General features: G+C 37.9%; 1 protein-coding gene across 1 annotated transcript; it reads left to right on the top strand.

Annotated features, from left to right (window-relative positions):
• The first annotated feature begins 5,996 nt into the window (after positions 1–5,996).
• Positions 5,997–9,422, top strand: LOC131255051 (uncharacterized). Its single transcript, XM_058255746.1, has 2 exons — positions 5,997–8,242; positions 8,900–9,422. The coding sequence occupies exons 1-2, from the start codon at positions 5,997–5,999 to the stop codon at positions 9,420–9,422; spliced, it is 2,769 nt and encodes a 922-aa protein (XP_058111729.1).
• Positions 9,423–13,156: the final 3,734 nt, after the last annotated feature.

Raw genomic sequence — 13,156 nt, 5'->3', positions numbered from 1 at the left:
AGGAACTTTTTCTCTCTAAGATGTACTCGTAAATGGAAGCCTATGAAATTTACCATAGATATAACCTTCACAAACTTTATCTTCTTTCTTAATAGAAGGTAGACCGATTACCATATTCTTCTGTTTTAGTAATTTTAGGCCTTTAAAATTTAAATGCCTGTCTCTCAAATGCCATAGCCAAGTTTCACCAACATCTTTGGATTTTAATGCAAAATTTCTTTTTAGTGGCATGTTGAGAGGAAAAACCTTGTTTAATGTCATTTATACTTCGGTCGTGATTTGCTTATTCTTCTTATCCAAGATCATGCATTTATCTTTATCAAAATTGACCGAATATCCTTTTTTGAATTAATTGTCCAACACTTAAAAAATTTTGAGCCAAGCTAAGAACATAAAGAACATCATGGATAAATTTAGAATTACCTCCATTTGTTTGTACGGCTATGACTCCCTTTCCTTTAATATTTTGAAGTTTTCCATCCCCGAGCTTCACTTGAGAATGTACCCCTTCATTCAAATCAACAAAATAACTCCGATTTCCTATCATATGGTTACTGCAACTGCTGTCCACAAATACCAAATATCATTTAATTCTTCTTGAATATTCAAATAAGAATAAAATAAATTTTTCAATTTTTTTGTCTTTTCAGAAAAATTTGCTTCATTCTTTGTCTTATACCAACAATGTTTATCTATGTGGCCCGATTTTTGCATATGTTGCATTTGTTGTACCAACAATCCTTATCAACATGATTAGACTTTTTACAAATAGAGTATTAAGAATCATTTTGCTTGTTATCTCTTGGATTTTTATATTGTTGAAATCAGACCTTCCTCTGCCTCTTCTATGACTACGTTTAAAGTTTGTCCTCCTACGACCTCGTCCAGATTGCCATCTTTGATTTGAATATGCCTCTTGACTTCTCTTTTCTACTTCCATATTTTTCTTTTCTGATATATTTATTTTGGACTAAAAAGCTTGTTCAATGCTTTGTTACACAAGCCTGCTCATCTTTTGTTCATGTGCTTGAAGAGAGCCCATCAGCTTATGTAAACTTAACTTAGATAAATCTTTAGATTCTTCTATGGCAAGTACAACATGATCAAATTTTATCAGAAGAGTTCTTAAAATCTTTTTAACGGTTTAAAAAAAATAAAATCTTGGATTGTATCTCTGTAACTTCTAATTTGATTAGTGATGCCAGAAACACGAGAGAAGCAATTTGAATTGACTCACCTTCCTTCATCTGTAAATTATCGAAATCTCTCCAAAGAAATTGAAGTTTAATAGTGATCACCTTTTCTGATCCTTGAAATTCTTTCTTCAAAGTTTCTCATGCTTCTTTTAAAGTTGTAGCAGGCAAGAGTCTGGGAAAGATGCTTTCGCTTACTCCTTGTTGGATGTAAAGTAGAGCTTTGACATCCTTCTTTTTATTATTCTTGAATGCTTGTTGTCTTGCATTCGTACATGTTGCTAATGCTGCTGCATTTTCTAGTACTTTATATCCGTCTTCCACCAACTCCCACAAGTCTTGTCAGGTGAAGAGAGTCTTCATTTGAATGCTCCAATAGTCATAGCTTTCTCATTCGAATATGGACACCATGTTTTGTGAATAACTGAAGATGGTGTTACTAGAACTTGCTGTCATATATGTCTCTTGAACCTTGCTCTGATACCAAATTTGTTGGAGAATAGGTGAGGAAGAAGAGATTTTCTTAGACTTGGAGTATTGCAAGTAAAATGCTTTTATATATTTTGTAATATGAAAATGGATATTACAATGCTTTGAATTGTTGGAAGGGTGGATTTTCCTTCTTCTTTTTATTTATTTATTTTTTTTATTCCTCCATGTACATCAAGTCTCTTTTTATAGACTCTCGAGGAATAATCTACACACATGAGTAAATACTTTACAACTTTCTATAAAGATCATTAATTACCTAGGAAACTCAAAAGACACCTTCTAGAGTAGTCTAGGAAAACTTTCTAGACACATTCTAGATACTTTCTAAATGCTTCCTACATACATTCTAGATACTTCTCAAATATTTTTATTTTCAAATTACATTTTCAACAATTAGCAAGTTCTAATTTAATAATAACTTAGTTATTAAGTATGTTTTGGTGGAGTAAATTACAAAAGTAGTTAGGAATTTTCTTTATTAGAACTATGGAACTATGGTCTCACTAGGATTAGGAAATAAAGAGTTTTCTTCTATACATGAATTAACTGGTACATACATAGTATATATATAAAAACTTATTTTCTCTCACATTTTGAATAAAGCTGTTTATTCTCTCTAACACATTTTGAATAAAGTTGTTTTTGTCTTTAGTAGCTTTCTCTCCTCCCTGCACTTTCTTCTTTTGTTTTTTTATTTGTCCTTCCTCATGTTCACTTGGCCCAGACTCTTTACTTGGTTGTTTTTCTGCAACCAAGTCTTGAATTGAGTTGGTTTTGTAATAATTCAGCCTGTTTACTTGTTGGCACTATAAGAAACTAGGCCTTTAGCCTCAATTTTTTAGCCTCAGTTCAAAAAAAGGAGGCTAAATATGGTTTTTAGCCTCGGTTATAAAGGAACTGAGGTTAAAAATTCACTTTTTGCCTTGGTTGATGAGAAACTGAGGCCAAAACTCTTCCCTATTGCCTTGGTTGGTGAGAAACTGAGGCTAAAAGTCAGCCCTTTTGCCTTGGTTGGTGAGCAACTAAGGCCAAAAGTCTGCCCTTTTGCCTCGGTTGTTGAGAACTGAGGCTAAAAGTCTGCCCTTTTGCCTCGGTTAGCGAGCAACTGAGGCCAAAAGTCTGCCCTTTTGCCTCGGTTGGTGAGCAACTGAGGTTAAAAGTCTACCCTTTTGCCTCTGTTGTTGAGAACTGAGGCCAAAGGTCTGCCCTTTTGCCTCGGTTGATGAGAAATTGAGACCAAAAATCTGCCCTTTTGCCTCGGTTGGTGAGAAATCGAGGCCAAAAGTCTGCCCTTTTGCCTCGGTTGGTGAGCAACTGAGGTTAAAAGTCTGCCTTTTTGCCTCGGTTGTTGAGAAACTGAGGTTAAAAGTCTGCCCTCTTACCTCAGTTGGTGAGAAACTGAGGCCAAAAGTCTGCCCTTTTGCCTCGGTTATTGAAAACTGAGGCCAAAAGCCTACCTTTTGGCCTCGGTTATTGAAAACTGAGGCCAAAAGTCTACCCTTTTGCCTCGGTTATTGAAAACTGAGGCCAAAAGTCTGCCATTTTGCCTCGATTGGTGAGAAACTGAGGCAAAAAATTTGCCATTTTACCTCAGTTGGTGAGCAAATGAGGCTAAAAGTATGTCAAATGTCTACCCTTTTACCTCGGTTAGTGAGTAGCTGAGGCCAAAAGTCTGTCATTTTGCCTCAGTTGGTTAGTAACCGAGGCTAAAAGTCTGTCCATCATTTTTGGAAACTCATTTATAGAAGTGGGCCAAAAAATTATTTCTTGAAGACGCCTATCATTGAGGCCTTCTTGAGGCTACCGAACTCATCACGGAGGGCCACAATAAGATTTCAAAGGTAAATGGTCCTATTATCACTGATCCATGCATTATGGCCCATTGGAATGTTAAATCAGCCTACTATTTTGGGTCCCATTCTAAAATAATATATCATAAGAGATGGATGGAGCGGATGCCATGTCATGGTGGGCCCTATAGAGGTCTCTGGCCGTTTTTGCCTCGGTTATGAAAACTAAGGCCCATATCGCCCCGGACACCTGCCATTATACTGAGAAAAGAGCAAGGGTACTTTCGACCTTGCGTTTTCGTTATTTCTACAAAAGCAAAGCACCATCTCTCACTCAGCTTTTCGGGCAAAAGGTCTCTGCGAGTCGCAAGTCTCCCAAAACCCTCATTTCTCTCGATTTCTGCTCGGAAATCGCCGTCTATTTCTTCGCTTCCAACCATTTCGTCGATTAATGGCGAAAGGAGCTTTGGAATTCTCGTTTCTCGGACGTGCAAGTCGATATTGCTCTTATTCCCACATTTTCTCGTTAAATCTCGTCGAAAATCGGATGTTCTAGCTCTCAATTTTGTTTTTCTTGATTTGTTTGGAATTTCTTTGCTGTTTTTCTATTTTTTCTCGATTGAGAACCCTAGATCGTCTGGTTTAGTGAGGAATACAGAGATTTTTTTTTAATTTTTATTTTTTTGGAATTCTGTCGGATTCCCATAAAGAAGACCTTTGCGATTTCCTTGTTTGCAGATTTTGATTATTTTAGCATGTTTTCGAGTTTTTTCTAGTTGAAACCCTGGAAACAGAGATTTCACATGGAAATTTCGTCGATTTTTTAAAATGTTAGGAAAATTTTGCTTACTCTTGCTCTTGATTTCTCATTTTCTTTTTTCTTTTAATGATTTTTTTTTTTTTTTTTTTTTTTGCTATTTTGAGTTTCTGTTGATTCATGACTTTAGAAGTGGAAATTTTGTGAATTTCTTTGGAAATACTTCTCATTGTTCTTATTTTTCATTTTCTTCATTTTGATGATCTTTTCTCTATCCTTTGTATACATTTTTTTCCTATATGAGACCCTAAATTTTCGGACTTGGAGAGAAGAATTTGGTTTCTGATGGCAGTTAGGTTCAGATCTTAGTACTGGAACAAGATCTATTGTTTTTTTTCACCAAAATTTTGAGTCTCCCTGTTATCTAGATCTGTAGATAAACGGATTAGTGCTTTCCTAAAAAATCTCACATTGTAAAGAGCTCGAAGGATTGAAAAATCTGCTCCAGCGCCATCACATCTTTAACTTGGATTATTGTCATTCTAAGCTTTTAGATCAGATCTGTAAAAATTAAAATAAAAAAAATTAAAAATTAAAAAATAATAATTTGTTGCTTGCTATGAATAGCTCTACATGCCAACCTGGCACAAATCTAATTATAAGCACAATGTTTTAAGTTACTTGCTATGAATGGCTTTACTAATTATAAGCACAATGTTTTAGCTTTCGTTTTATTTGAAGTTATTATAATTTTTGTTGTAGGCCAATGATAATAATGTTGATGATGATTTATATTGCTATGAATGCCAGGTCAACCAAGGTGGACTCGATAGACTAATCAAACTTTCATCTATATTTTCTGAAGACCCATTTGTGCTACAAGAGGTACATTAAGAGATGAGTTGTGCTAGACTTAAAGTTGAATACATACAATAAGACAGATTGCTATGCACTTGCAAATCCATTACTTTGTTTTATGAGAAATGCAAAAGGGACCAGCCTGAGTGGCATTCCATGGAACTTCCATTCTATAAACATGTTTGAGGATACATTTGAGACTGTCATATAAGCCTTTTTAACATGTATGGTGATCTATTTAGCCTTTTAAGCATGATAGGCTATCCTTAGGTAACTGTTGCATTAACCGTATACTCTGTACTGATTTTTCTCTTTATGGAAGTGTAATAGTGCTTGAGGAACTATTTATATGTTGTCTATGCAGGATGGCATGTGCACTACATGACTTTGCAAGCACCTAGATTGGCTTTAAAAGTCCACACAGTTATTAAAAAATAAAAAGGCTTATGCATAACTACGCATATTTTCTTAGCTACCTCAATGTCACATAGTTGCCACATGTACACTTAGTTTTTTTGAGATGGCAATCATTCATGGTGTGGATGTTTAGGGGTTTTGTAATTTAATTAGGTGTCGTGCTCCCTTAGTAGTAGCTAAAGGATGTGGTGGTGACTCTAGAGGAGTCCTGAAGCCTTGGCGACCAATTTATACTAGAATATAAGATAGTAGCAGGACCAATGTTGAGTAGACTAATAACTACAGTGGATTGACATGAATTTTGGGCAGAGTATTGCATTGTTCAGAGTTGGATACAAGTGATGGATAAGAGTTGGATGCAAAAGTCAAGGTAATGTGCTGAGCAATACTCTCTCCTTCGAATTTGAATTCTTTATAAAGTTGCATTGTTTTAAGAGTTCCCTTTGTTTCCTTGGACAATATAGGGTGAGCTTGGAATATGTTAAGGGCATGAAAGAATTCATTGAGTTTGCATTCAACAATGCTGCTAGGGAGGGGAAGATCTTATGTCCATGTGTAAAGTGCACCAACCTCTTTTGGCGTGCTCATAAAGAAGTGGTAGATCATCTTGTGTGTGAGGGAATTATGCTGAATTACACCCGTTGGGTGTTCCATGGGAAGGCATCTTCTTCATCGACTTTTGGCCCTGCAACTAGTACACATGATGATATGCCTCCACGTAATGACATGCATGGATTGTTGCATGATGTGTTTGGAATATCAGGTGTGGATGACATGCCAACTGAGTTGCCATCACAGGAGCTAATACAAGAGGAACTGAATCCTGAAGCTGAAAGATTCTTCAGGTTGTTGCAAGATGCCGAACAAGCCTTGTACCTAGAATGTAAGAAGTTCACGAAACTCTCTTTTGTTGTTCGAATGTATCAACTTAAGTGCTTAAATGGATGGAGCAACAAGTCATTCACCATGTTGCTTGAATTGTTGAAAGAAGCACTCCCCGAGGGTGAGACGTTGCCGAGTTCCTTTTATGAGACCAAGAAGATTATTAAAGAACTGGGCCTCAGTTATAACAAGATCGATGCATGCCCCAATGATTGTCAGTTGTATTGGAAGACTAATGTGAACGATGAGTCATGTGTTGTGTGCGGTATATCTAGATGGAAAACGATGGAACATAATTCTAATGACGATGAGGCAACAACTATTCCCTCCAAAGTTAAGAAGATTCCAGCAAAGACATTGTGGCATTTTCCATTAATACCAAGGTTACAAAGGTTATTTATGGAAGCACAAACAGCTAAAAACATGAAATGGCATGACAAGGGACAAACCAAGGATGAGTGCATGAGACATCCTGCTGATTCTCCTGTATGGAAATCTTTTGACGAGCAACACCCAAATTTTTCATATGATAGTCGTAATGTCAGGCTTGGGTTAGCAACTGATGGATTCAATCCCTTCGGGATGATGAGTATTGCTCATATCACATGGCCTGTTGTTTTGATGCCGTACAATTTACCACCGTGGATGTGCATGAAGCAGCCTTACATCATGATGTCTCTACTTATGCCAGGCCGGCATGGTGTTGGCAATAATATCGATGTGTATCTACAACCGTTGATAGAAGAATTGCTTAAATTGTGGGAGGTCGGTGTCGACACTTACGATCCATCATCGAAGTTGAATTTTCGAATGTGTGCTGCTTTGTTATGGACTATTAGTGACTTTCCTGGATATGCAATGTTGTCAGGATGGAACACAAAAGGTAAGCTCGCTTGTCCTAACTGCAATAAGGACACAGAGTCCCAGTGGTTGACACATAGCCATAAGTTTTGTTACATGGGTCATCGTCGATTCTTGGATAGAGATCATAGGTATAGACATGATAAAAGGAACTTTAATGGAAAGCTGGAGTTGAGAGAGATGTCGAAACAACTATTTGGAAATGAAGTGTTAGCTCAAGTGAGCAAAATTAACATAATATTTGGAAAGAAGTCTGATACCAAAGTTAGAAAGAAGAGAAATCGAGACAATAATAAGGAAAAGGGAAAGGCATCTTGTTGGAAGAAGAGAAGTATTTTCTTCGATTTACTATACTGGGCAGGTAATATGTTGCGTCACAGTCTTGATGTGATGCACATCGAGAAGAATGTATGCGACAATGTTCTTGGGACGTTGTTGAACATCGACGGGAAGACAAAGGACAATGTGAAGTCTCGTCTGGACCTCCAAAAAATAAAGATAAGACGAACACTTCACCCAAAGCAGAGACCATCAGGCAAAACATATTTGCCCCCTGCATGCTTTATAATGGCGAATAAGGAGAATGATGATTTCTGCAGAGTCATAAAGAACATGAAGGCACCTGATGGCTATGCGAGTAATATCTCACGATGTACCAATCTCAAAATGAAGAAGATTTTAGGACTCAAGAGCCATGACACTCATGTTTTGATGCAACAAATACTTTCGATCGCCGTGCGAAGGACATTACCTCCAAACGTAAGCTCAATCCTAATTGAATTAAGCGGATTCTTTAGAGATTTGTGTTCCAAGGTTGGCCGGATGCAGGATTTCAAGTTTCTTGAATCTCAGATTGCTTTAACACTTTGCCATTTAGAGAGGATCTTTCCACCGTCATTCTTTGATATCATGGTGCATTTGCCTATACACTTAGCCAGCGAGGCAATGTTAGCCGGGCCAGTACAGTACCGCTGGATGTACCCAATTGAAAGGTGTGTTTTAAGGTCTCAATATGACCTTTCATTTATCTTGTTGTAATAGATAAAATCATGTATACTTATATGTCTATTATGTGACTATAGGTACCTACAGAGACTAAAGTCCTACGTTTGAAATAGAAGTCGGCCAGAGGGTTCGATTGCAGAGGGGTACCTAGCTGAAGAATGCCTAACATTCTGCTCTCGGTACTTACATGGTGTTGAGACAAGATTCAACTGACCAGTTCAAAATGAGGACTTTAGGGATGGGACAGTAGGTCGTCCATTGGGAAAGATTGACGTGTTTATTATCGAATATGTTGATAGGACACAGGCACATAGATATGTGTTGTTCAACACCAATGCGGTCGCACATTCATTGAGTAAGAGTAGTTTTATTTGTAGCGTTAATTCATAAGAATCTCACTTGTTTACAACTTATTCATCGAATTGAATAAAATGCAGTGAACACAGGAAAGTGATTTAGAAGGAGATGCCCCAAAGAGCACCGAGGCTCCTAGAACGCGTCCACAATAAAAAGTTTCCAGATTGGCTTGGGAAGCATGTGGACCATGTTGGGAATGATCAAGTTCCGAAAGAAGTTAGAAGCCTAGCTCGGGGCCCTAACACTGTTGCAAGAAGATTTAAAGGATACATCATTAATGGTTTCAGGTTTCATACAAGAGATCATGAGAGAGACTTGAAAACACAGAATAGTGGAGTTATAGTGATGGCAAATGCATCAAGCTTCGCAAGTACAAGTGATAGAAACCCTGTTATAGGGGATGTGGATTACTATGATGTTTTAATAGACATTATTGAGTTGGATTATTGTGGGTCCAAGAAAGTTGTATTATTTAGGTGTGATTGGGTGGATGTAAGAACTCAAGGCAGGGGAATCAAGAAGGATGAATTTGGGTTCACGCTCGTGAATTTCAAACAATTATGGCATACTGGTCGGAACCTGTATGATGAACCATATGTCTTAGTAACCCAAGTACAACAGGTATTCTATGTCCCCGATCCTATTGATCGTGATTGGCATGTTGTTATCAGGTCAAAGCCAAGGGATTTGTTTGAAATGGGCATGAATGATTCGTTTGTTGATAATGATACATACCTTCAGAGCTTGCCTTGCATTAATCATACATTGGAAGCGACTATGCTTGCCAATAATGATAATGTCAGCTATTGATCACATCATCGTTGTATCTGGCTGGCTTGATTTCGTCCTTCTTCGCATCCTACACAACAAGAAACCTCAATCGGAGACTGACCATGCTCATTGCAGGGATTTTCTTCATCATTGGCGTGGTGCTAAATGCAGCTGCCCAGAACCTTGCCATGCTCATTATAGGAAGGATCTTCCTGGGGTGTGGAGTCGGCTTTGCTAATCAGGTCTTTTTCTAGTTTCACTTCCGATTCCTCAGGCATGACCATTTTTATCCCCTTTTGTAACCATGACATATGTAAATTCCCATTAAAATGGCATTCACCTTATTTTGCTAGCAGTGTCATTACTAAGATCAAGATTCACGGATTTTTGGTGCAACATAATATCTATAAGTCTAATAATTCATTGTTGAATACATGCCGATATTTCATTAGCAGTTTCAAGTTATTTTTAAAAAATCTTTTTCTTTTCTTTTGTTTTTGTTGATTGGCAGGTAAGCAAGGTTCAAATCTGAGACCTCAATGTTGAAATGCACCCTGTCTACCATTGATCTATTGGCTCAAATTCTTGCAGTTTTGCTACCATCTATTTTTTATTTTCCTTTTTTATTTTCTTGCTGGTAAGATCTTTTTTCTAATTGTTGTGAATGCTTATATTCCTTCTTGTGGCAGGTTCAGCTGCACAGTATCTTTCCTTGGTAGTTAGCTAATTTGAATCTACAACAACAAGTTGCTGGAAATAGCAGCTATGTTGATGTTGAATTTATCGATCCTGTGATTATGGCCGTTGGCAGAGGAAAGCTTCCACTGCCGATGACGCACCAGATCTCTCCCAACTACAGCTCCATCATGTTGGCTGATTTCTCTGAGATGGACCAGAGGCTTCAGTTGTTGCAGTCAAGATCTAGTAATCTGAAGTATAATCCAGTGATGATGGTTGATCAAAGCTTCAGTTGTTGAATTTTTTTTTTCCCAGATTTCTATTCCAAATAGAAACTAAAATTTCAATTTGAAAAGTCGGTGTGATTCTCATGTTTTTCTCCATGAGTTGTTACCTTATGAGAACAAAAATGCAAGCCATTTGATCAATGGCCACTGAATATGCATACGTTTACGAATGGGTTAAAATAAATGATTTAGGCTCGATTATTGATAAATGATGTTAGAAATTGATTTTAGCCTCAATTGATGTCAACAAAGGCTAAATCTATCTTTAGTCTCAGTTTTGCCTTAGTTACCTAAACTGAGACTACAACTTCCGTGGCTAAAGGCTTTAGCCTCGGTTGTTGAGAACCGAGGTTAAAAATAGATTTAGCTTCGGTTGGAGGTAATTGAGGTTAAAATTTGGATTTAGTCTCAATTGAAAATAATGAAGGCTAAAATTTTGATTTGGCCTCATTTCGAGAAAATTGAAGCTAAAAAGGTTTTTAGTCTCACTTGAAGAACTGAGGCTATAAAAGTCAATTTAGCCTCAGTTGCTAAAATTGAAGCTAAAGCCTTTAGCCACCGGGGTTTCAACCCCAGTTTGGATAACCGAGACAAAACTGAGGCTAAAGGCTTTAGCATTAGTTTTTAACTTATTTAGCCACAGTTTTGAACCGAGGCTAAAGCCCCTTTTTCTTGTAGTGTGGCAAGTGAGTGGGACCCGTACTTTTTTCCTTTTCTTCTAGTTTGGAGGCTAGATCCACGGTAAAGTTTTGTAAGATAATCTTCTCCGACAAGACATTTTTGTAGTTCCAATGTGATGTTTTAATTAATAGTATCTTATCCATCCATCACGTGTAACCCATCATCTTCTCCGTAGCTGCAAAAAATTAAGTCGATCCAAAACTCAGGTATGCCACTCTGAAGCGAAAGGTGGGAAGCGTCTGTCAAGGGGTATTTTCATCCAAAATTTATGATACAGTGGGACAGAACTACGTGTAATTTTTGAGTCCAAGGCTTCTCCTGGCACACTTGAAACCTCTTTTCCAAGGGGTATAGAAGCTTGATTAGAGTGATGAATGGGAAAGTGGGAGTCTCTCCTTGATCCACATTGTTGACTTTTAGTTAGGTGGAAATGCCCATGCTTTGATTTTTGAAAATGAATTTCCCCTGGACACCATCCACCCCTAATGTGGGGCTCTCAATGAGCAGGGCTGGCGTGACACTTTTCAGTCCTGGCCTGTCTAATGGAGACATGGACTGGTATATTAGGCTCGAAGATGGGCCCATGCCAGGAGCGGGCTGCATCTAAGAGCCTGTTGGCTCAACCAACTTGTTTAGGTTTCAATGGCTTTTTCAAAATACATCATGCTGGTTGAGCCAGGCCAAATGAACGAAAGAGATCTCGGGCAAGACCGGGCTTGGCTCGAGACAGACTGAAGCTCTTGCCTTGCATAATCTACACAAGCGGACCTCAGGTCAGTATGTTATCGCCCGTCAAGGGTCTGGGTTGGGCTCGGCTAGGTTTTAATTTTGAGCTGGGTCCGTGTGAATTACCATACACATCGAACTAAGGAAATTTCATCCTTAAATAGCTTGGCCTTTTCTCAAAGATAATTTAGGCTTCTTTTATACTCAGACAATGAAAGACTGTTACTAATCTCAAAAATCTTCACCGTACTCTTTGAAGGGCCGTGCAAACCATGCATATTTCAACTTAATGACTTGACTAGAAACTGGCCAGCTCAAGTCAACTTAGCAGGATTGCAAGTTTGATTGGGATTTTTTGGGATTTTGAACTATGATTTATTGCAAAGATAGATTAGTTGCATCAAAATTGATGTAAAGTGGGCTGCAGACACTTTCATGAAAAAGATGGACCACAGAAGGACAGTCAGAACCTTAAAACAGTCTAATCTTGCAAACTGGAATGAGTTTTTTCAACACATCATATATGGTTTTGGGACAGGAGAATCTACTTTAGCCAGCCAACCCCACAACACCCGGATTTGCGAGATTCCTTCATATCAATGGTCAAAAGTCCATTTTATTTTCGTTTTGACTATAAACTGTAAATTTTAATTCGATCATAACTTCTGATCATTTGAGTTTTAGGAGCTGTGCCCAACATGAAAAGGGCTTATAAAAAAGATAGGAGAATAACACATGCTGGCCGAATTGGACACTCACTATTTTTGGCCCAAAACCTTGAAGTCTAGTAGGAATCATGTGTTTATAAATAGCAACTTTACTGTTTATGGTACGTCACGTTTTTGGGGAGTTTGAGTCTAAAACTCCATCTTTGGTTTGACCTTGTAATTTTGATTTTATTTTTATTGTTTTTAATCAGCAATTAATTTATTTCGAATTATTAGAAATTATTTCTATTTTCATCACTCATAGGTTCGAGGAATATCTCTTAGGAGTTCAGAGAAGCTCCATAGATTCAGAGTACGTATCCCTGAGGAAGATGGTGATTGACCTCATCATGTCCTTCCTAGCACCAAAAATCAATAGCTGCTTTAATCCATAAGATAATCCAATCCTTTACATAAGCATCATCAGACGTGTATATCGAAACAAACAATTAATCTAAGTATGCAATCCTAGGTGGGAAATCAAAACCCATCAGCAATACAAGACGACCACGGGAATGCGAGTCTCTACAACAAGAATAAAGAATACAGAGGCTGCCTACGGATTGTCACCTGAGCTGGTAGAGACATGTCCCCACCATGGCCTGATCCAACCTTTAAGCTGCACTTTCCTTACATTACCATGCCTTGGAGCTTCACAGAGGCCAGCAGGAGGTATCCCATATCGGTATCCTAG

Source organism: Magnolia sinica, chromosome 9 (genome assembly GCF_029962835.1).
Source record: "Magnolia sinica isolate HGM2019 chromosome 9, MsV1, whole genome shotgun sequence".
In the NCBI taxonomy this organism is placed as follows: Eukaryota; Viridiplantae; Streptophyta; class Magnoliopsida; order Magnoliales; family Magnoliaceae; genus Magnolia; species Magnolia sinica.
Note: the sequence above shows the minus strand (reverse complement) of the source record. Positions and strands in the feature narration are given on the sequence as shown.